This window comes from Pinus tabuliformis, chromosome Q (genome assembly GCF_031772625.1).
Source record: "Pinus tabuliformis cultivar Carrire ecotype Pingquan chromosome Q, CPIR1, whole genome shotgun sequence".
NCBI classification, from domain to species: domain Eukaryota; kingdom Viridiplantae; phylum Streptophyta; class Pinopsida; order Pinales; family Pinaceae; genus Pinus; species Pinus tabuliformis.
In genome coordinates, this window is record NC_142296.1 from 1239425853 (window position 1) to 1239450410 (window position 24558).

Consider the following 24558-nt stretch of genomic DNA (forward strand, 5'->3'; position numbering starts at 1 on the left):
TCTATATTTATGGTTATATCTATAATTTGTGGTGTTCCTGTTTAATTCTGGACCAGTGGTATCAGAGCAGTCTGCTCTTTCTCTGTTTTTCTTTGCATGTCCCCAACGAGGTCGGGATATGAGTTAGGGCTTGAATTGGTTGAACATTTGCATGACCAGCGTCACAAATCCCGATGGCCTCCCATGGTGGAAGACAAGAAAGATGAGAGGGTAGGAGATCCTATCAAAATCTTACCCAAAGAAGCCCTCGAGCAACAAAGAAACGCGATGATGGAAAACTTTGCCCAGATCCTTCAGTGGCTACCCAGGGGCGACGCATCAGCTTCCAACAGCTACTCTAGAAATGCCACACCCTTTAAGGTACAAGTTAATTTTGAAATATCCATATTCAAGGGTCAAATAGACGTAGATGCCGTAGATAAATGGTTAAATCTGCTAGAAGGGTATTTTTCTGTTAATGATTTTTCCAGTCGGGAAAAGATTATTTTCGCTCTTCTCAAAGTAGCCACCCAGGTCAAGGACTGGTGGGAAACCTACTGCGAGCAGAAGGATGAAATTACAGGCTCACTATTTTTAGTCGCACCCACTTGTAATTCATTCCGGGATGCCATAAAGGAGCAATAATACCATGTCAAAAGCTATGAGGACAACTACATAAAGTGGACCACGCTGCGGCAGGGAAGGGACCAAGATGTGCCGGAGTTCACAAACATTTTTCATACTCTGCACACACAGTTGGGTATCAAGGATTCTAAGCTGCATTTGGTACTCAAATACCGCGGTTTCCTACACAGATACATCCAAGATGAGATGGAGTTCCTGAACATCTCCTCGCTCGGCACGGCGTATCGATATGCTGTCAAGATCGAGCAAAAGTTTAAATAGAAGAAGCAAGATTTTGGATCTGTGAATCTCAAGCAAGGGCAAGGCTTCCCCAAATTGCAGAACCCAAGACAAAGCCAAGACGGGGAAACCCAAGACAACCCATTGAAGCCACAAGAAAAGAACAACAACTCAAAGTCGAAGAAGGACATAGGAAAGTGGTGTGAGTTCCATAAGAGCCCCACTCACAACACAAGTGAGTGTCGGACCAAGCAGTCGTTGGTGTCCGAGTTGAAGGCTTCAAAATCAGATGCATGTTCCGAACCTCAGTCAGAACCCGACAAGGGGAATGGCAAAGGGAAGCAGATCATTGATGTGGAGCCCAGCGCCACTGTTGCCACCACCAAGATCTAGAAGAATGAGCCCAAAGATCTAGATGAGGGGGAGCAACTTTTCCACTCACAAATGTGGGTGAAGGGTTCACTGCTCTAATTCATTATTGATAGTGGGAGCCAAAAGAACGTCATTTCAGCAAAGGTCGTGAAGCAGTTGGGCCTACTGACTACACCACACCTACAGTCATATAGTATCGGGTGGCTTCACCAAGGACGAGATCTCTGAGTACGCCAGCAGTGTCGTCTTCCCTACAACATCAAGCCCTTCATAGATGAGGTATTGTGTGATGTTGCACCTCTTGATGTATGTGATGTACTATTAGTCCAAGCATACTTATGGAGGTGACATGTTGTGTATGAGTCAAGGCCTCACGCTATTATTATTATTTTGGGTAATTCATTATACAGGATACCGGAGGTAGCCCCACCTACCGCCACCTCTTTAATCACTGCTAAGAAATGCAACAAGCTCATCTCCCAAACTAGGAAATTCATTTTTTGTCTGGTTCGCTCCCAAAGTCGGGGGAAGATCATCGCCACATCCATGAGCCCCACAAATGGTTCCTCCATGCAGCAGCAGATGGATACAGTCATGAAAGAACGCGGGAACATCTTCTCCTCTCCCACAGGGGTACCATTGCACTGTCAGGTCAAACATTCATTCGATCTAACCCCTGGAGAACCTCTACCCAACGAGGCGATATATCGCTACTCCATTATGGAAAATTCCAAGTACAAGCAGTGACATGATCATCATCAGGTACTACACAAGTTTCAATTGGGAGACAGAGTATGGTTGCATCTACAAAAAGAACACCTTACAAGAGCCCATAAGAAGCTCAGACCACTCCGACATGGTCCTTACACCATTACCAAGGTTGTGAGAAATAATGCTTTGGAGCACAACGTTCCCCCATTCCTTCTCTTGCACCAAGTGTTCAATGTGGACCGCCCTCGACCATGCTTCCTAGCATTACTGGACACATCAGAGATTGCAGAATAGCTCACTAGGGACCAAGTTCAGCAGATGGAGGAACTCAACGCAATGGGGACCATTGCTTCCTAAGGGGGGAGGAATGATCCAGGTGGAAGTTGGTGGCCAGCCACCTATCCCACTTGGACCCCCACAACTGTCTCTCTATTTTTCAGTTTCCTTAAGTGTAGCACAATTTAATATTTTTAGAAGTTGTTCGGGTCTTGAACTTTCAGAGCCGTTTTGAGGCCCTACATGACATTTTTTGGGAAAATTAGGAGTAACATGGGTCCATTGACTATTTTTTCTCTTCCCAAAGTTGTAGTCCTCAGATAGATCTTTCTAACAAGCTATTGTGCGTGTCAAACGGAGATCATATGCCAAAGTTACAACCCCAGGAAGTTGATGTACCAATTTACCCAAACGGAGCCCACAGTTTGGTGTTCATCTCCTAGGGTTAGGTTTTTGGATGTTTAGGGTTTTCCAGTGTTTCTTAACAATAAATAGGCCTACGAGCCTCATTGTAACACAGTTCAGAGGCATGTAGTGGCCACATCTCTTCTCAAAAATAAGCTAACATCGCCCTAGCTGGTTTATTTCCATTTCTGTTTGTAAGCACATTTCAGTCTTTTACATTAATGAAATGAAGTATTATTTCCATTGCATCTCTATATTTATGGTTATCTCTATAATTTTTGGCGTTCCTATTTAAATATGGATCACCCGTGTCCAAGATGGATGTGCAGAGAACCGATTGTTCATGTTGGCAATGTGTGTGAAGTTTATGATTCCATTTTCACGGAGGATGGACATGAGGGGAGTCGAAAGGGTGTGATTTTCAACGAATCCCTTTAGAGTGTCCAGCCCAACCTCCATTAGTCTAATGGACCATCTCATAAACCCTAGCAACCAATGGTAGTTTTTCGACATGCTCCTCCATATATATGACGCACCATTTGTCCTTTTTTCCCCCGAACTTGACCAAATAAAGAGGGTAATTCCCTTCATGTATTTATCTCTAATGATTTTCCCCCAAATACCATTATCATTTGTGGCCCTCCAAAGGCTTTTAATGATCAGGGCACAATTAAAATTGTGAGTGCTCAAAATGCCCCATCCCCCCTCTGATATCAGTCTAGCAATGGCCCTCCATCTGACCAAGTGAATCTTACCCTTCAACTTTGTTCCCAACCAAATGAATCTTGACATAAGCTCATATATCTTGTGGCAGACCTCCATAAGAAATTGAAACAATTTATCACTGCCTTCCTGTCAGTCACCCTGCTGTGTCCAGAAGTCACAATCACTAAGTGTTTGATCCCTGAACTGCCTTAAAAACCCATTTTTCTAAAGTTTTGTGCATCAGCGCGTCTGTTCCTAAAATAACCGCGATGACCAGCGCCTCACAGTGTATTTCGTGCGCTGCCATCGCGGAAGAACATCACTTTTCCGCGATGACGCACAGCGCGGCTTTCCCGTGTTCTTCCGCGCTGACATGACTTGTTCAGTTATTGTTATGTGCTGACAGCGCGGCAGTCTCCATATAATCCGCGCTGATCCAGTTTGGGCGAATTTGTTCAAACAACCAGCCTTCCAGATCTCTCCAGGCTTGGTTGTTAGCTTTGTGAATATCGACTCCCTTCTATGGCATGTCTGTTCGACCCTTTGCAACTACTCCCCTTGAAGATAAGCTCATCCTTCCACCTTTTTAGGAGACTCCTTCTCCTATATAAACTTCCACCATTACCATGAGCAGCTAGTTAGAAACTAGTGGGAACTAGCTAGACTTAGCTTGGATTGTACAGAGCTTGTAGTGCTCAGATTGCTGCTATAGGTTTGGTGTGTTAGGAGTGGAAGTGATTGATTGCTTGGGGAAGTTTGTTTGTGACATTTGTGTGAGAGAGAGAGAGTTGTTTGTCTTGGGAGAACCATCCTCAAAGGTGAATGCTTGAGATACATGCTGACTGATCCCTCCTGAGAAGTTTATCGACGTCAGAACATTTGGTTGTACTCTTCTCTATTCTGATTAATAATAGATGACTGCTATTATTGTTCCATTCTCGTTTGTTTATGCAATGGATAAATGTGAATTATGTCTTTTCTGACTGGCATATAGTTACTTTTACTAGATTTCACGCTTGCGTTTGCCTTCTCTTCGTGTGTGCAGGTGTCCGTTCGCGGGAATCGCGGAGGACTGTGACCAGCCGAAGCGAAGGAGCGAAGGAGACATCTCTTCGTCCAACGACAGCGCAGGAATCCAAGTAGGTGCTCTTTACTTCTTGTTTAATTGTAACTAGGAACATGCGTGGCAGCATTGTGTGATTGTTGCTAGACCCCTATTGGGCTAGTAGGGATCGCCTCTATCCATAGAGGGGATTTACCTCTCCAACAATTTGGCGACTCCGCTGGGGAAGAGCCTTATTGTCTCTTGAGTCCACTGTTGAGTTGGTTTTGATTGACCTCTTTTTGGGTTTTTGGGATTGTCTTTATTGCTTATGAACTTTCTGGGTGTTTCTGGAAAGCGTCTTTATTATTAAAAAGCTCCTGCCTTTGGTTTGGGAAGTTTTTATTTTGGCTTTCCTTGTTTTTTACTCCCAGCGCGTTTTATTTCGGAACAGTCGCGCTGACATCGCGACTCTGTTCTTTGGTTTTCTCTTCATCGCGCCTGTACGTCTAACAGCCGCGCTGACCTCGTTTTCAAGGCCAGCGCACTTTATTCGTGTTCTTCCGCGCTGACATCGCGCCCACTCTTCTTTGTGATTTTGGTCGTCGCGTCTGTGTGCCTTATATCCGCGCTGACCTCGTTTCTTCTAGGGCAGCGCGCCTTTTCCCTGACTTTCCGCGCTGACGTCGCAAAGTTGCTGAAGGCCTCCCCCTGTCAGCGCCCAGTTGCTGAAGGCTACCCGCGCTGAGCCTGAAAAACTCATTTTTGTCCAAATTGACCTCCTAAACCTCTTGCTGTGACTTTCCCTTCTTCTCCCCACTTGTCTGATGACTTGTTTTTCACTCTCTGAACTTTGAACTGTTTGATTACGGAGCTCAACTCCATAGGGTTTCGTTTTGCTTGGTTTTGAGTTTGCAAACAACTTCCCTTCTAGCTGCTTGGTTCGTGTTTTCATCCTTACTTTTACGATTGCTGGATTGTGTTTGGGTCTCTAATTGACTGGTTGCGACTCTGGTCCGTCGGATGTTTGCTTTTCTCTATTGATTTCGCACTCTGAACCCTAGGACATCTAGTGGCCGTGTGTGTGTCAAGCCTCCCGTGAGGATCCCTGTTTGCTTGATTGACCAGCTCGTTCTAGACTCGTTTTCGCATTTTTTCAGTGATTGTCAGAGTGTATTGGATTGTGCTTCCAAGTGGTCTTTTTCGCTTCCTCCTTGCTTGCGATCCTTGTTTGTTTTGCAGAGCTTAGATCACATAGCTCGTGCATTGCCTTGTTTCCTTTTGATTTCGAGACTTCGGTTGAGTGTTTTTGGGAACTTTGTGTGCTTTCATTAAGTAGTTTACTTGGTGTTCAGGTTCCTCCAAATTCCTTTAGGTGTTTTATGTCACTAAAAAGAAAACGAATTAGTAGCTTGCTTTAAAATTCGAAAAGGAAAAGAACATTTCATTGATTTGCATTTTCAAAAGAAAAGTTTCCTTTCCTCGCTTTAGTTGCATTTAGCTGCTTGTTTGTTTGTATTCGTTTTGTTTAAAAAATTCTTTGCTCTCTCGTAGCTAGAATTCATCGAACGAAACGAAATTCTTTTGCATATAGATTGCATCTAAGTAATTGTGAGCGAACATACGATAGAGCTTGAAATCGAAACTTAATCTCAAGATCAACTATAAAATGAACCAAATGAATCTAAAAACGCATTGGAACTAAACGCAAATATTTAGAGGTCTAGGTTAGAGACGTGTTCCGGCGTCTTAAAACATAGTCACTGTTGTTTCACATTAGGTTGGGTGATTCCTCCTTCTGTGACTCAATAGTGGTCTAATACGGACTGCGCTCCCACGTACCGTCGAGTATATAGGGAGACCCCACTAGGCTTTTATCCTTTATCCATAGGAAGCCGAGTCGGCCGCCCTACAATTCGCAATGCAGTGAACACAGCATTCACGAAGATTGACCACCCGTACCCTAAAAAGTATTCTGTGGTTTTGCGAAGAGTTTGGCACACCCTCTACCTAGAGTTCCAGAGCAGTCGCTTTTGATCCTTTTCGGACTCCCTAAACGAAAAGGTGCCTGTGAGCGTCTTGTCACTTCGTGCTCATTAAACATTCGAAGGAGACTGGAGTCATCTTTGTCCTTTTCTCGACTCCTGAAATATGAAAAGGTCAAGTTTGGTCCTTGCGTCTTAAAATTGATTTGGCCACGATAACATCACCTTTTCTAGGTCTTGTGTGCGATAGTTTTGAGTAGGCTTTTATCGATAGTTTCCTTTAAGAGTTCTAAGGGGTCTGGTCATCCTGGCTGACCCATCAACTTCCGGTATAAGTGACCAAGGTTCTCAATCCTCTGTTGCTCCCGAGGTACCAGTTGTAGGCAGTACTCTTCCCATTGTTCCGAGTATCCAGCCTATTAACGCACGGTCCCCAGGCAACCCAGATTACTTGGAGGATTGGAATCCCGTCTGGGAAGAAGATTGGGATACCCCCCAAACCCCCCGTACCCCTTTAGGTATGTCATCTCCGATGGAGGGGGCAGCTTCCAGCACGGGTGAGACACCCGCAGTCACAGACATCGAGACACCCGCGGTCACAGACATTGAGACCCCGATCCCGTCTTCATCTCCCCTCCCTCCACGATATCAATCGCTAAGGGATAGGTATGATGCTAGAACAACTTCTACCACTATATGGGATCCTACTCTCGCTGCCTCGATCGGCCCTTTTGTTTCGCAGCCTCTTTTCCCACCCCTCACGTCAGAACTCTACCCGCCCGTCACCTCAGTTCCCGCTCAACCTACTGTTTGTGTAGCACGTTCGACTCCGGTCGTCAGTGCTGTACCGATTCCCTCGTCTGAAGTTCCTCAAGCTGGTTCTTTTGTTGGAGGCATTCCAGGATCAGGACCGTATGATGCTTATGGGGAACCTATAACGGACCCAGATTACGATGGTCCTGTTTTCTTCTTCGATGCAAATGGTGAGTTCCTTGAGGAAATCTCAGGTCTCCCTCGTCGCCCTTTCGAAGAGAACGAGGAATCTTTGAATGTCATGTATGACCACACTACTAAGTACTTTGGAAACCGAGACCCTCCTCGGCAGCCCATAGGACCACCCAATCAGGACCCGTCATTCTACGTGCAGCCCCCTCAAGGGCAACCATTGTATGGCCTGCCTGACCCAGGACAATCTGGGCATCCACAAGGTCAACCTTACCAGGAACAACCTATGGACATGGGAGGTCCGCCATACCCATATCAGAATCAACCTACTGGGCAGCCAGAGCAACCGTCTTTTCAAGACCAGCTTGGTTTCCAGCCAGGGTACCCCTCTGGACAAACTGGCTCAGTTTACAATCCTTCAAATCAACCAGTCGTCCAGCAAGGGTATCCCTATGGCCAGGGTGGACAACCCTATGTTCAACAGGGCCCACCTACCCCTCGAATCGCAAATCCTTCTGGGCAAGGGGGGCAACCCTCTGCCCAGCCTATATACCAAAGAGGGCAGCCTGCCGTACAGCAAGCCCAACCCTCTTCCCAACCCGGTTACGGTGGGGGACAAACGGGCCAACCGTCTATACAGCCAAATCAACCCGGGGTCTACCCTCACCGTCAACCTGGACAAGCTGGCCAGCCTCGGCGTCAACCAACTATCCAACCAATTCGACCACCCGCTCCGCGAAGACAACCCTTGGTGGCACATGGACAACCTGGCGTTCAGCAAGGCTATCCTGCTGGCCAACCAGGTCCATCTCGAATCCGACCAAGTCAACCTTCGGGACGTGTGGTCCAACCTCAACCGGTTCAAGGACAGTACTCTGGGCCTCAGACTCAAACAGGTTATCAACCTCCATATCAAACGCAGCCTGCCTACCAGGCTCCGTATGCGACCCAGCAGTCACATGGCTACCAGCAACCCCAGGGGCAAAATCAGTATGCTCCTTACCAAAATTATCAGCAACCACAGGTCACTCCCTATCAAAATTATCAATATGGTCAACCTGGCGGGCAAGCTGCTAATTTATGGGGAGCTGGGGGGCAAACACAGGGACAGTCGTCCGCACACGGACAAAACTCCTACGGACAAACTCCCTATGTGCCAGGTCCTTTCGGACCAGGTCCATCGGGACAAAATTCCTATGCGGCCGGTCCTTTCGGGCCAGGTCCGTCTGGACAAAGTTCGTGGGGGCAACCCCAATCTGGGTGGAACCCTAATACCGCCTCGAACCCTCAGCCACAGATGTCCTTCAACCCGCAGCTACCATTTTTGGCTACGTTGGAACTACCCGATGTGTCCAAGTTAACAAACGATCCTATTTTGCATAACTCATATTGGCCACCGGTTCCGACCAAAATACCAGGTGACTGTCCAAAGTTTGACGGCAAAGCCGGAGAGGATCCTCAAGCCCACGTAATGACATATCACCTTTGGTGTTCATCTAACTCGTGGCTTGATGATTCTATCCGACTGCGCCTCTTCCAGAGGACCCTCACTGGTTCAGCCGCAAAATGGTACATCGAACTTAATCGCGGTATGTTTTCAGACTTTAACTCGTTGGCTATGGCCTTTCTTACTCATTTTCAGTTACCCATTCGGTACGAGACTGGGACCCATTTGCTCACGTCTCTGAAACAGGATACGGCAACGCACATCTCTGATCATATACATGAATGGAGAAGGCGCCGTCGTTTGATTAAATTTTGGATTCCCGATCAACTCCTGACCGACTGGTTTACCACGTCCTTTGTCCCTAAAATTGCCAAAGATATTGCAATGGGGGCATGTGTAACTGAAGAGCAAGCGATTGCGCGAGCTCAATACCTCGACTTAGTATATTCTCAGACAGGTACTTTGTATGACTATTTGCCAGATGCCCCGAGGCACGGACAAACCAAAGCTCCACCGAAACCGTCTGTTGATGGAGTTATTGGCTCCGTGAATTCATCAAGTAAGAAATCAACCGCAAACTCTGGGAAGCAGAAACAAAACGCCTCTAACGAGAATGCTTCTCAGAGCCCATCTATTCCTGGGAATACCTCCGAGGTAAATGCCGTTCAGTCCACCGCGGCAGACAAATCCTCGAAAGGCAAAAAGAAAGGAAAGGCCAAAGAAAAATCCGGACAACCTAAGCAGAATCCTCCTAAACCTCCCGCCGAGGAAGGAGCCAAGCGGAAGCCTAAGTATCCCTGCCTCATTTGTGAGGAGGATCACTACACCAAGGACTGCCCCAGGTGGTCCGAGGTTAGTCGGCTTTTAAAAGGTGCTTCAGGGTCCCCCGCCGTGCTTAAAGAGCCTTTCCCATCCCAGCAGACACATCAGGTGGCAGACCCTTCTCAATCCTCTTCCTCGTTCGGTTCTCAAGTATTCATGGCGGGAACCATCCCCGTCCATATTACGACTCGAACGAAAGATTATCCATCTTCAGCCGGGAAGGAGCCGGAGGTCCCCTCCAACGCTCCCGCGTCCAGTTCTGGCCCTCTTCACATTGAACGGCCCAGCACCGAGACGATCCCCCGACCCCCTCCCAAAGGTGTACTCAGGAAGTCATCTTATAACCCCAATGCTCGTGCCGCTCAGCATTATAGCATTGTTGAGGACTTAGCTCAGGCTCCCTCTGCTATGTCCGCGTTAGAAGTCCTCCAGAGCTGCCCCTCCCAGAGGAAGTCCCTGCTATCAGCAATTGGTGGCATCGACCCGGCAGATTCGGATCTAATTTCTTTTGACCTCGAAGGTTTCACGCAGAGATTGCCTCATCAGGTGGCCTTCCTTATACAAGTTCTCATCAAAGGCAAGACGATTCACCGTACTGTCATTGATGAAGGAGCCTCAACCTGCATCATGTCGGTTGCTTGTTGGAAGGCTATTGGTTCGCCTGCTCTGAGCCAGTCTCCCACCACCCTAGAGGCGTTCGATGGAAGAGAATCTCGTCCACTTGGTATCCTCCCGCGTTTACCTATCTCTTTAGAAGGGAAAACTGTAGAAGTCGAGGTTGAAGTCGTTGACGCTAATCTCACTTACAACCTCCTTCTAGGACGGAGCTGGACTTATGCCATGCAAGCCGTGGCTTCCTCCTTATTCCGTGTCGTTCGTTTTTCCCATCAAGGAAAAATTGTCACAGTGGACCAGCTGTCCTTCTTTGCTTCCTCTTCTGAAGGGAATGTACCATTCGTGGAGCATACCTTCAAATCGCTCGAGAGTGTGGGTGCCGGATTATTTAAAGATCCCTCCTTGATGGGAGTCTTTCCCCTCCCACCTCCGAATCTCGCCTCCGTTAACATGATCACAACGCATTCTGATCCATGGGTTCTCCCTCCCGTGAATCAAGAAGACTCCTGGGGCGAGATGATGCCGTTGAGCCCAGCCGAGCTCAACTACATCGAAATAGTTGCTGCATCGGCTTCAACCTCCGAACCTGCTATTCCAGGCAGCGTTCCCGATTCACCTGAAACCTTCCCTTGGTTGGGAGAGAAGGCCACTTCGGACCCCCTGAAGGAATCATTCCCATCCGACGAGGCTATTATCGAGACTATGTCTCCCGAAGAGCTCCCTTGGTCAGATCACCACCATCGCTCTTCGTTCCTCCCTCCTCATTCGGAAATGGCCACGTGTCTCGGAAAGTTTGCTTCATGTCTCCCACATATCCCTCTCAAAACACCTATCCAGTTATATCAAGTGTCTTCGGAAGGGAACATGGGTAACATTACGCAGACTTTGGCTATCGACATCTCTGTCAAAACAAGGGTTGTCGAAAATATTCATATTGGAGTCACATGTACTCCTGAGGAAATTCAAATCTACAAAGATCTATTTCGTGAATTTCGTGATGTTTTCGCATGGTCTTACGAAGAAATGCCCGGCATTGACCCCAGTATCGTGGAGCACGAAATCCCTACCTATCCTGGGGCTAAGCCTGTTCGTCAGCGTTTACGCCCAGTGCACCCTCGAAAGGCTGCAGCCATCAAGGCCGAAGTTGAAAAGCTTTTTCGAGCTGGTTTCATTTATGCCATTCCCCTCACGGAATGGGTATCTAATATAGTTCCTGTCAATAAAAAACAGGGCACTATTCGGGTTTGTGTTGACTATCGCGATATCAATCGCGCCTGTCCAAAAGATAACTTTCCTACGCCTTTTATTGATCAGCTTATCGATGATTGCGCAGGAAGCAAAATTTATTCGTTCATGGACGGCTTCTCTGGTTACAACCAGATCAACATAGCCCCCGCAGACCAGCACAAGACTGCTTTCATTTGTCCTTGGGGCACCTTCGCTTACAAGAAGCTACCTTTCGGTCTCAAAAATGCCGGCGCCACTTTCCAACGTGCGATGTCGTATGCTTTTCATGATATCCGACACATCGTACAACCTTACCTGGATGACCTACCCGCTCATTCAGCTAAACGTCAAGACCATCCATCTCATTTACGCGAAATCTTCCTTCGCTGTCGACACTACCGTATTCGACTCAATCCGCATAAGTGTGTCTTCTGCGTGGAATCTGGCTGACTACTCGGGTTTATCGTCTCCCGAGAGGGCATCCGCTTGGATCCCCTTAAAGTCGAGGCCATTGTGAATCTTCCTCCCCCTGCCACTCTACAGCAATTACAAAGCTTGCAGGGAAAAGCCAATTTTCTCAGACGATTCATCCCAAATTATGCCGAGGTGGCCAAGGGTTTCACGCGATTACTAAAGCGAGACACGCCCTTTCATTGGGACGCTATCGCTCAGCAATCTTTTGAGCGTCTTAAAGACCTTCTGGTCTCAGCTCCGCTCCTAAGACCTCCAAATTACCACCGTGACTACACCCTTTATCTGGCCGCTGCCGATACCACCATCGGCATGGTTTTAGTGCAAGACGACGACGATGGCTCGGAGCATGTTGTATACTATCTTAGTCGCAACCTCCTCGATACGGAGACTCGCTATGCATATGTCGAAAAGTTGGCATTGGCCGCTGTCTGTGCCGTCCAACGTTTCCGTCATTACATCCTGTTGCGCACAACGACCGTGATCTCTGACTGCAACCCCATGACCTATATTTTGTCACGTCAGTTGCTGGGGGGCAAATACTCGAAGTGGATCGTAATCCTCCAAGAGTTCGACTTGGAATTTACTGCCGCCAAGTCTAAGAAATCACTGGTCTTTGCTGAACTGCTCTGTTCCTTACCATCTCAGTCTGCACCATCTCATTCAGAGGAGCAAATTCCGGATGAAACGCTCTTTCTCATCAGCATTCTCGACCCATGGTACGGGGACATCATTGTATATTTACAAACGTCTTCGTTTCGTCCCAATACATCAAAGGAAGCTCGACGACGGATACGTCATCAGGCTCAACCGTATCGCATTTTAGGTGACACCCTGTACCGCCTCGGCGTCGATTCTATTCTTCGCCGATGCTTAACTCTCGAGGAAGCTGAGCGAGTCATGAATGACTGCCACTCCGGCGCTTGTGGCGGCCATATGTCCGGATACGCTACCGCTCAAAAGATCCTCTGCGCTGGTTATTTCTGGCCTTCTATATTCAAGGATTGCATCCTTGCTGTACGTGCATGCCATGAATGCCAGGTTTACCACCGGAAGATGCGTGCACCTGTTGCACCACTGCACCCTGTCGTAACCGTAGGTCCATTTGCCAAATGGGGCATCGATTATACGTCCTGTAACCCTCGTTCAGCCGGGGGGCATGGGTACATTATCGTTGCCGTGGATTATTTCACCAAGTGGGCCGAAGCAATGCCTACATTAAACGAAGACGGTCACACAGCGGCGCAGTTTTTATTCAATCATATCATCACTCGCTTCGGAGTCCCTCAGGCTATTGTTACAGATCATGGAAAGCACTTCCGAAATCATATGATGACAGAGTTAACGTGCCAGTTAGGCTTGCGTCAAGATAGTTCGTCACCGTACTATCCTCAATCTAACGGTCAAGTTGAAGCCGTGAACAAAGTTTTGATCACCATGCTTCAACGCACCGTCAATACACACAAGTCAAACTGGCATCTAATGCTTTTCCCAGCCTTGTGGGCCTACCGGACTTCTGTGAAGGATGCCACCGGTTTCACCCCGTTTCAACTGGTCTATGGACTGGAGGCTACCCTTCCCGTCGAATGTGAAATTCCTTCATTAAAATTAGCTGTCGAGTTGCTTCCCAACACCACTCCGGTGGAGGAACGGCTTCTTTACCTAGAACGGTTAGACGAGACTCGTCGTTTGGCCTCTCTGGCTATCGAAGCGCAGAAGAAGAGAGGCAAAGCTCACTTCGATCAGAATATTCATCCTCGTTCCTTTGTTGAGGGAGATTTAGTACTGCTCTACGATCAAGCTAAGGATAAGCTGGGGGCAGGAAAACTCGAATCCATGTGGTTAGGTCCCTACATCGTGAAACGTGTTTTACAAAAGGGCGCATATGAGTTGATTGATTATGGAGGAAATCCTCTTGACAAGCCCCGAAATGGGCTGTATCTGAAGAAGTACTATGCATAGCTGCTCACAATCACTTTGTATATACGTGTGTTTTTGAGTTTTTACTGCATGAGTTTCTTTTGCTTTGGTGTGAAGGCGTGTTTTTGCCCCTTATTATGCTTTCTCTTGCCTGCGCAGATGTCTCGTACTCCTTATGTTGGTTTCGCTGATGGTGCCTGCCGTAGTACTTGTAATTTGTCTTCGGCAGCGTGGGTGATCTACGATCCTCACGGGGAGTTGATAAACCTGCAGGGTGTATGCCTAGGTCGTACCACTAACAACGTTGCCGAGTACAGTGCTGTAATAGAATTACTTGCCGAAGCAGTTGACCTCGGCATCCGAGAGCTAGTGGTGAACCTGGACTCCCAGCTGGTTGTCCATCAACTCAACAGGCGATATTCCGTCAGAGACCAGCGCATATTAAGGTTGTACCTACGTGTAAGATTGTTAGAACGGAATTTCGATTACATTACTTATCAGCATATTCCGAGACGATTAAATACGTTGACTGATGCATTGGCAAATCGTGTATTAGATAGACATTTGCGAAACAGATAAACATCATACAAGGAAGGAAAGAACAGCATAGTAAGACCATAAGCATATGTAAATAAATCATTTCAAGCATAGTTTGCACGTGTGTGTTTTTAAGCTTGCATTAAACATATAAAATCCATGAGTCGAGTGTCGTGCAAATTCATACATAAGATCACAAATTGTACTGAACAAACGCATAACACAAGATAACACATCATCACATGTAACAACGACTCATCCAAAAATCGGTATGTATATATATATATATCGTGTGGCGCACTGAGGCGCTCAAAAATAGAAGTACATGTCCCAAAATCTCAATACATCTGAGTCATAATGTCTCAAAATAAACAGTGGAAATAAAACCTAGGTGACTAATCGGCTGGATGGTGCTCTCTGTAGTACACAGCCGCTCGTGCCACCCGCCTCAGAAGGCGGTGCACTCTGGGTTCCACACCCACTGTGTGGATCTGATGCTCCACAGGAACCTCCTCGACCCCCTGGAAGTCCGGCACCCCCTCCAGCAACCCCTCAAGGTTGCGAGCCACAATCTCTGGTGTGTTGGCCCCTGGAGGGGCTAAGGCCAAAGCTCCGGCTCCCGGGCCCTCTCTCCGTGCCGTGGCAGCCAGGCCAATCGGTCTAGTAGGCCCCACATCTGCATGACAAGACATTTATTAGGACATGTACATAAAAAATTTTAAAAACAATACAAAACTCAAAAGACAAAAAGTGTCATACCTGCATCATCCCACTGTTCACCCGGAGGCAGCACCAAGTCAGGATCATTGCGGAAATCCATCCCCGCATATGGCCAATCCTGTACGAAGATCTCCTGCTGGTCCAACCAGTCTCTGAAAAATGCCCCCCAGCTATGTGGTCGGCCGCCACCCCCACGTGGCATAATCCGAGCCCATCGTGAGGCCCTCGTCTCTCGAGGATCTCTGGGGGCATCCACAGCCATAGACTGCAGTCGCATGGCTGGTACTCGCTCCAGAATGAGCGGGACCAGGATCGATCCATAGCCGAACTGCTTCGTCTCCCCACGACGGCAGTTGCTCAATTGCCTCTTCATGTTGTTGGCCACTGCTGTGCACCAATCAAACACGGTAGGCTCGAGGCACTCGAGAGCTAGTAGGAGATGGGTCTTGGATGCCTCGTGGTTCGCCATGCTGCCCGTTGCCCGGGTCACCATGAACAGGATGGTGCGCAGCACTATGTCTCTCACTATGGGGATCGAGCACTTCCCACTCCGCGTTTTCACCGCCCCCGGGCAAACCTCAGCCATCAGGTCATCCAGAGTACCGCCGCTAGGTCGCTGCCCCTCCAAGATGGGCCTCGCACCTCGGCGCGACAACCCAGTCAAGAAAAAGATATCCATGTGGTCAAACTCAATGTCGTGACCACGGATGGTGAATTTTTGGTCCACCGGGTTCCATGCCCTAATCAGCAGCTCCAGCAGATCATGTTGGGCCCTCAGACGCGGCGTAAGGAAGAATTTCATGAATCCGCACGCCCGCATGGCGTTGCAGCAATTCACGTCTCCCCAAGCAGCCACATCCTCTACATCGTGAACTCTCTCTTGCCATTGAAAGGCCATGATGTCCTGCATGAACAATAAAAACCAATCAGAATTGTTTTCACGGAGAAATTTACGTTCATTTATTAAAAAACAAAACTTTTCCGCGCCATCGCGGCTGTTTTAGGGACAGCCGCGATGACAATGGCGGCTCTGTGTAAAAAATGCGAGGTCAGCGCGGAAGAACACGCCTTTTCCGCGCTGACCCGAAGTTGGTTACATTGGCTATTTTTCGGTCAGCGCGACCCCGTGGGCAATTTCCGCGCTGACCGAGGGCGCACCCATGCAAATAAAAAATGCCCAATTGGGCCCATTCAACCGTTAAAAAACTCCTAAAATGAACCAGAATGCAGGGCAAAGGAATGAGAACCTACCTGGAAGAAGCAGATCTGAAAATGGTCTCCGGATGGGCTGGGAATCGCTCCGTCAACTTTTTGGCTTCTCCACGTTCTTCGCACTCCAAATAGTAAAATGGTAAAAATGACTTATTACCCCCCCCTATTTATAGTAAAAACTCCTAAATTACCATATTTTTTGGGTTTTTACCATTTTTAGCCATAAAACTAGCCTTGGTTCTGTTTTCAAGCATGTTTCAATATGTTTTTTACGTATATCGAATGGATTTATGCGGGTAGTGCCCTTGTGCAGGTACAGGTATCGCAGCTTGGTCATGACAGTCCACAATTCATGTGATTCCCAAAGTGTCGTCTCTAAGCTCTTTTCCGACGTTAAACAAGAGAAGATGGCCGAGCTCCCTTTCAGCTCGTTAAAGGGAACGAAAGGCGGTCGTTTTTAAGCTCTTTTTCCGACCGTTAAACCAAAAAGATCGTCGGGTGTTTGTCATTTCGCACTCGATATTGGCTCTAAAACGACGTGTCTTCGACCACTTTTTTACTTTTTCCGGTCGGAGACACTATTCATGAAAAGTACTCCTCGGTTGTAATGACCGGGCGGTTCTTTCGAGCACAGTTTTATACTTTTTCGGGCTCGAGAGACACAACTGTACGAAAAAGGACCCCCCTGGAGTCTCCTTTTCCGCATTCTTTTCAGACTCTCGAAACAAGAAAAGAAGCCGAGTTTTTCCTTTGTCAGGCTCGTTAAACACTCAATGACATCGGATATTGTCAACATGACACACATCAAGCATATGTTATCCCCGTCAAGCTTGTCATCCAAAAATAATCGGGGTACCTGCCTGCAAAGGTGGGGAAAATGGAACTTTGATTACAGTGGTCTCGGCAGTACGTCACTCTTGAACATGGCACTCCGTTGTTTCGTGTCTGGGTGGGGTCATCTCATCTCGTTTTCACTAGCCTCCATGGGTTTGGGATATCCTATTTGACCTCTCATCTGTTCATTGCCGTCATCATCCTATCCGCTGCTCATTTGATGTCAAGTACTGCCAAATCCGTTACAGTGCCGTTATATGTTCAAGAGAAGTTGTCCTCTGCCACAATGCAACCTCGTTCGCTATCTCATCACAAATTATTATACCTCTGTCTCATGTCGATGATGTGGGAATCATCATGGCCCACCTTCGATCAAGGCCACTTCTCGTCGACTTCAACTCATTATCCGAGAAAGTGACTTAGAGACTCCTTCCAGGTGCCTTGGAGCCTGCATGCCTCAATGGCAGGTTCCTCGTGTTCGACGCAAGGTTTACATCATTGACCTACGATCGAATGATTCCGTGGGTGTTCGACACCAGCTCATTGATTCACACGCCACGGATTGTACCTATAGTACCTTGAGGGCCATTGTCATTATTGGTGGTACCTCTCGCGTCTGTTAACGGTTCTCATCATTGGCCGGTAATCAGACGATGTTCATGCATGTTCGACTCCAACCCCTGTATTCACATGTTTGGACTTGTACTCTGTTCGGGTCGAGATGGAGCGCAAGACCCTGGATCCTTGCTCACTGTGGTCCAGGTTGCGATTTTGTGGGTAATCATTACATGACTCATTGATGGATGGCTGCGCCCATACCTGAGTCTTCATGGATGGCTGCGACCATACCTTGTCATTATTATGGTCTCTTTAGCTGGGTGGCTGCGTCCATACCATAGACCAGTCTCGCATGTCTTTTGGATGGCTGCGCCCATGCCTAGACTGCATGTATATGATTGTCAAAGATTTTTCGGTACTTCCTGGCGGTATTTCAGTTCGGCGTGTGTTGTAAAGCATTTCACCCCTCCCACTCTCTCGGTCTTCATGCTTTAGGGGGCATCTGTTACACAGTAATTTATCACTGCCTTCCTGTCAGTCACCCTGCTGTGTCCAGAAGTCACAATCACTAAGTGTTTGATCCCTGAACTGCCTTAAAAACCCATTTTTCTAAAGTTTTGTGCATCAGCGCGTCTGTTCCTAAAATAACCGCGATGACCAGCGCCTCACAGTGTATTTCGTGCGCTGCCATCGCGGAAGAACATCACTTTTCCGCGATGACGCACAGCGCGGCTTTCCCGTGTTCTTCCGCGCTGACATGACTTGTTCAGTTATTGTTATGTGCTGACAGCGCGGCAGTCTCCATATAATCCGCGCTGATCCAGTTTGGGCGAATTTGTTCAAACAACCAGCCTTCCAGATCTCTCCAGGCTTGGTTGTTAGCTTTGTGAATATCGACTCCCTTCTATGGCATGTCTGTTCGACCCTTTGCAACTACTCCCCTTGAAGATAAGCTCATCCTTCCACCTTTTTAGGAGACTCCTTCTCCTATATAAACTTCCACCATTACCATGAGCAGCTAGTTAGAAACTAGTGGGAACTAGCTAGACTTAGCTTGGATTGTACAGAGCTTGTAGTGCTCAGATTGCTGCTATAGGTTTGGTGTGTTAGGAGTGGAAGTGATTGATTGCTTGGGGAAGTTTGTTTGTGACATTTGTGTGAGAGAGAGAGAGTTGTTTGTCTTGGGAGAACCATCCTCAAAGGTGAATGCTTGAGATACATGCTGACTGATCCCTCCTGAGAAGTTTATCGACGTCAGAACATTTGGTTGTACTCTTCTCTATTCTGATTAATAATAGATGACTGCTATTATTGTTCCATTCTCGTTTGTTTATGCAATGGATAAATGTGAATTATGTCTTTTCTGACTGGCATATAGTTACTTTTACTAGATTTCACGCTTGCGTTTGCCTTCTCTTCGTGTGTGCAGGTGTCCGTTCGCGGGAATCGCGGAGGACTGTGACCAGCCGAAGCGAAGGAGCGAAGGAGACATCTCTTCGTCCAACGACAGCGCAGGAATCCAAGTAGGTGCTCTTTACTTCTTGTTTAATTGTAACTAGGAACATGCGTGGCAGCATTGTGTGATTGTTGCTAGACCCCTATTGGGCTAGTAGGGATCGCCTCTATCCGTAGAGGGGATTTACCTCTCCAACAATAAGCTCATATATCTTGTGGCAGACCTCCATAAGAAATTGAAACAAGTGCATCCAAAACATTGAGAAGTTCTAAAGGACCAAATAGACTAGTGTCAGTGGACCACCTATAGTAAGTTATTTGTGATCCCACCCAGCATATTTTCTGTCGAATTTGTCTAGTAACCAGTCCCAATCTTTGATGTGGCATTTGTTTCCATTTAATTGAAAACCCAGGTATTGGATGCCTTCTTCCAGGTTAGTCATTGTAATCCCAAATAGGTTACCGATCTCCCGACATCTAGGATCGCCCAAGTCATCCATGATCAAAACAGTTTTTTTTTTTCTCATGTAGAGGCCCAAAGCCTCACTAAAGGACCAGAGAATCTGGTAAATGTTCCTCCAATCATCGTTGTCATTCATGCCTCCAAAGAGAAGGTCATCAACAAACATAAGATTTGTTACCTGCATGTTCTTTGATACCTTCACCCCTTGTATGTGTCCCCAGTCTTTTTCCTCTCGCAACTTGTTTCTCAGACAATCCATAACAAGTATGAATAGCAGTGGTGATAATGCACAGCCTTGATGGAGCCCCTAGTGAGCCTTAAAGAATTTGTTAGGGAATCTGTTTATTAGTATGGAAACGTTTGATGTTTGTATACATGCCATTATCCATTTAATGTTACCTGAGGAGATTCCCACCTTGTGTAAAACCAACCTCAAGAACTCCTAGTCGATATAGTCGAATGCCTTCATCAAATCCACCTTGATCATACTTGCCCATCTTTTCCTAACCTTCATAGAGTGAAGACATTCTTGTGCAATGCCTATGGCGTCCTGTATCTGTCTGCCATCTAAAAAGGAAAATTTTTCTGGGGATATGAATGTCGAAAGAGTCTTTTTTATCCTCCTTGCAATCAGCTTAGAGATGATCTTATAAATAGAGTTACAGAGTGAAATAGGCATGTAGTCTGAAAAATAGGTTGGGGCTTCCTTCTTTAGGATAAGAGAAATGAAAGTAGTGTTTAGTGCCCAATAAATAAATAATTTGATGCGAGAATCTTCTGAAACTGTAAGAATATATAGAATCATTAGTTCTTGAAAATGGGGAAACAATTCCACCCCCCAACCATCAGGTCCAGGGAATTTTTCCTTCGCACTAGCCTGAATAACCTCCCAAATCTCCTCTTTCAGAATCAGAATGTCCAAATTTTCATTCTCCTCCTGATTAAACATAAGAGGAAAATGTTCAATCATATCTTGCTGGGAAGCATAGTCATGTTCCCATGCAGCAAATTGACTTTTGAAATGACACAAAGTCGCTTATTCAATCTCAACTTGGTGATGTAGAGTTTTCCATCAGTGCCTTTGATTCCCCTAATAGAGTTTCTTTGCTTCCTGTTGTTGGCATATGCATGAATATTTTTTGAATTTTTGTCCCCAACCTCCACCCATAATGTGTGGCTTTGTAGTCTTCTCTCTGATTCTTTGTTGGAAATAATACTGAGAGGGGGGGTGAATCAGTATTATCAGATTAATCAAACTTTTTAAATGCTCAGAAACATATACGCTACTTCAGTTAAGTGAACCAGCGTGTACACGCTACTGTGACGAAGTAAAACAGCGTATAAGAAGAAAACTCACAATTTAGTTAGCTTATTCTTCAATTAAGTGCATCAGGACATTATTCACCACATTAACAGTAAACATGTGCAGTATAACAGAACAGATAAAAAGCCACACACATGAACACCAAGATATAAGGTGGAAACCCAATGTGGGTGAAAACCACCTGCTGCAAGTTGTCTCTATCTTTCTTTAATATGAAACTTCAGTTTACAATCTTTTGTACTGGTGCAGCCTTATACCAGTACGCAGGCTACAACCTGCAGAAGGCTACAACCTTCTCTCGTTCTCCAAACTTCCTTGGAAGGGAGCTCCAACCCCCTTTGCTCTTGTACTAGCCAAGATACTAGTACGTAGGTGCTGACCTACAATCTTCCTTCTTTCAGGTATCACTTTTCATACATTTTCAGACTTGGATATTCCTGAAGCACAACATTACAATCTGAAGACCACAATTCATTCAATTTCCACAACAGATCATTGAAGCATAAAACAACCAAACTTTGAATCACTGAACCACTGAACCCTGTCAATCACCAGTTACCAGAACACAGAGCAGACTACAGAACTCTGCAATAACAGTCAGACCCCACTGTAAACCCAAAGTCAAGCTTCAAAAGATATACGCTACTTCAATGAGAAAAACCCGCGTATACACGCGCTTTTACCGAAGCCAACCTGCGTACAGATCTAAAAATAAACTTTCTCAATTTGCAGCTGTACCAGACATTAGTTAGACCCAGAACGTAACATTGCGACAATATGCAGATCTAGAAATACGCATAATCAACCATATCATGATAGTGCATTTCAAACCATTAGATCCCGATCTATCCTTAGATCTAGTCTTCCATCAACCGATGTGATCTCTCCTTAGCTCATATCAAGCAACCCGAACCCTGCATATCAGATCTCTTTCTCTCTTAGATATTCAAGCCTTGTCGAAAAGATAATTTTGCCTAATGATCTTCTTCTCCTTATATAGTCTTAGGCCTAGCTAATACCAAGAGCCAAAACCATAGTAACACAATACCATCAACTTTAAAACTAGGGATCGACACGCCCGTCGAGACATAATGGTCCGAAATCATAGGCACAACTTCCAAGGACTAACCACCATGGACCAAAGGAACCTTTCCACATACACGCGCTTTTTCTGAATCGAACTAGCGTGTACACGCGACTTGGGCTTAACGAAACGGCGTGTATGAGCTTCCTTGGCATGATGTACAGAGATCTGTCTTCTGATTAAGTTGCCATCACCTGTACCAACCTCTGAGCACCTGTACCAACCTCTGAGCACCTGTACCAACCTCTGAGTGAGTTGCCATCAAGGACAATACTTGAATCATAATGCCAACAATCTCCCCCTTTGGACTTGATGGCAACCACCACACCAAGTCACCAAGTCATTCTCCCCTTTGACATCAAGGGTAAAGTGGACCAAGATATTCTCTTCCTTTGCTGAATCACACTGTCCATACTCCCCCTGAGTACCTGCTGAAATCTCTGAATAATCTCCCCCTTTGTATATGCCAAGGTGTACCAATCTGTCCATGCTCCCTCTGAGTACATGCTGAATCTCTGTACCGCTGAGGTGTGTTGTACATGCTCTTCCTGACTGTAGGCAAGATCTGCAAAAGATGTTCTTCAAGAAGAACATGACTCTATACATCATAAAGGACCTTCCTATCACTTAGGACTCATACATACATCCATCTCTCAACTAAGTGAGGATATACAAAAAATTGACTCATCCACCCAACCAAGTGGGTATACATCAAAAATTTACAGATGACAACCAATCACATTGCATCAATCATCCCAGGCATAGTGGGGAAACCAAAAATAGGCCGTTACATGACCTTGACACCATGAAAGAGATACCACAAAAGCGATATATGACATAGAGACGAAATAACTAGACCAAGACTTATGAAAGTCACCAGCAGCATCTGATAATCACCATTCAGATCAGCAACCAAGAGATCCTTCTGTTCTCCTTTCGCCTTTGTTCCTCCTGAAATCAACACCAAATGTGAACTAGAACCAAAAGCTTTAAGATAATGCCAACAATGCATCATTGGAAGATTATCTGCTCCCCCTGAACCTGTGCCTGTTGCATTCCCTGAAACTGTGCCTGAAGAATTCTGACATTCCCATTGCTGTTCAGAACTCCAGAGTTTTCCCTTGCTGTTCAGAACTTCATATACGCGATTTTTCTTGTACAGAACAGCGTATGTACGCGGATATACTTTCTGCAACAAGCGTCCAACATATACGCGACTTACCCATCATGAAACCGCGTGTATACGCGCATATTCCTTCCGTAACCTGCGTATACCAACTTTTCTGTAGAACAAACAAACTTCAACAACAGGATGAAGCATCAACTACTCCCAGCTTTTGTCTGAGATATTCAAAAGTTTCCCTGGGCAGTGGTTTTGTGAGAATATCAGCAACTTGCTCCTTAGAAGGAACATACTCCAACTTGACCTTCTGCTCAAGCACTTGTTCCCGAAGAAAATGGTACTTGATTGGTATGTGCTTGGTCTTTGAGTGCATGACTGGATTCTTTGAAATGCTGATTGCACTTGTATTATCACATAAGATAGAGACAGGTGGAGTGCAAGTGATTTGAAAGTCCTGCAAGGTCTGCATCATCCAAAGAAGTTGTGTGCAACAAGATGCTGCAGCCACATATTCTGCTTCAGCTGTAGATAAGGCAATCGAACTTTGTTTCTTGCTGAACCAAGATACTAATCTGGAACCCATGAAGAAAGCACCTCCACTTGTGCTTTTCCTATCATCCACACTTCCAGCCCAATCTGCATCTGTGTAAGCATGAAGAGTGAGATCTGTATTTCTAGGATACCATAAGCCATAGTTTTGGGTCCCTTGAAGATATTTGAAGATTCTTTTGACTGCCTGAAGATGAGTTTCCTTTGGGTTGGCTTGAAATCTTCCAACCATTCCTACTGCATGTGTAATATCTGGTCGAGTACCTGTCAAATAAAGCAAACTCCCAATCATGGATCTATAAGTGGGTTGGTGAACTGCTGCTGATTCATCATTTGCACTGAGGCTGCATCCTGTAACCATGGGTGTACATACTGGCTTTGACTCTTCCATGCCATACTTCTTCAAGATCTGCTTGAGGTATTTGGTTTGAGACAAGAAGATACCTCCTTCATTTTGTTGGATTTGCAATCCAAGAAAATATGTCAATTCTCCAAGAAGTGACATTTCGAATTCTTTCTGCATAACCAAGGCAAAGTTTTGACTCATGGTCTCTTCATTGCTGCCAAAAATAATATCATCTACATAAACAACAAGAATTAGCAATTTGTTATTTTCAACTTTTATATAGAGATTGCTATCTGCTGATCCTTTTGAAAAGCCTTGTTGGTGAAGATATTTGTCCAACCGATAGTACCAAGCCCTTGGAGCTTGTTTGAGCCCATAGAGTGCCTTTTTCAATCTGCATACAAGGTTTGGATCATTTCCAAGAATGAACCCATCTGGCTGCTCAATATATACTTCTTCTTCTAAGTCTCCATTCAGGAAGGCTGATTTCACGTCCATTTGAAATACCTTGAAGTTTTGAAAGCTTGAGAGAGCAAGGAACATTCGGATGGCCTCTAGTCTTGCCAC

General features: G+C 46.1%; 1 protein-coding gene across 1 annotated transcript; it reads right to left on the reverse strand.

Moving 5' to 3' along the window:
- Positions 1-14615: 14615 nt before the first annotated feature.
- On the reverse strand, positions 14616-15422 carry LOC149224295 (uncharacterized). The gene is made up of 2 exons (XM_089383517.1): positions 15083-15422; positions 14616-14999 (listed from the first exon to the last, which is right to left on the reverse strand). The coding sequence occupies exons 1-2, from the start codon at positions 15414-15416 to the stop codon at positions 14719-14721; spliced, it is 615 nt and encodes a 204-aa protein (XP_089239643.1). The 5' UTR covers positions 15417-15422; the 3' UTR covers positions 14616-14718.
- Positions 15423-24558: the final 9136 nt, after the last annotated feature.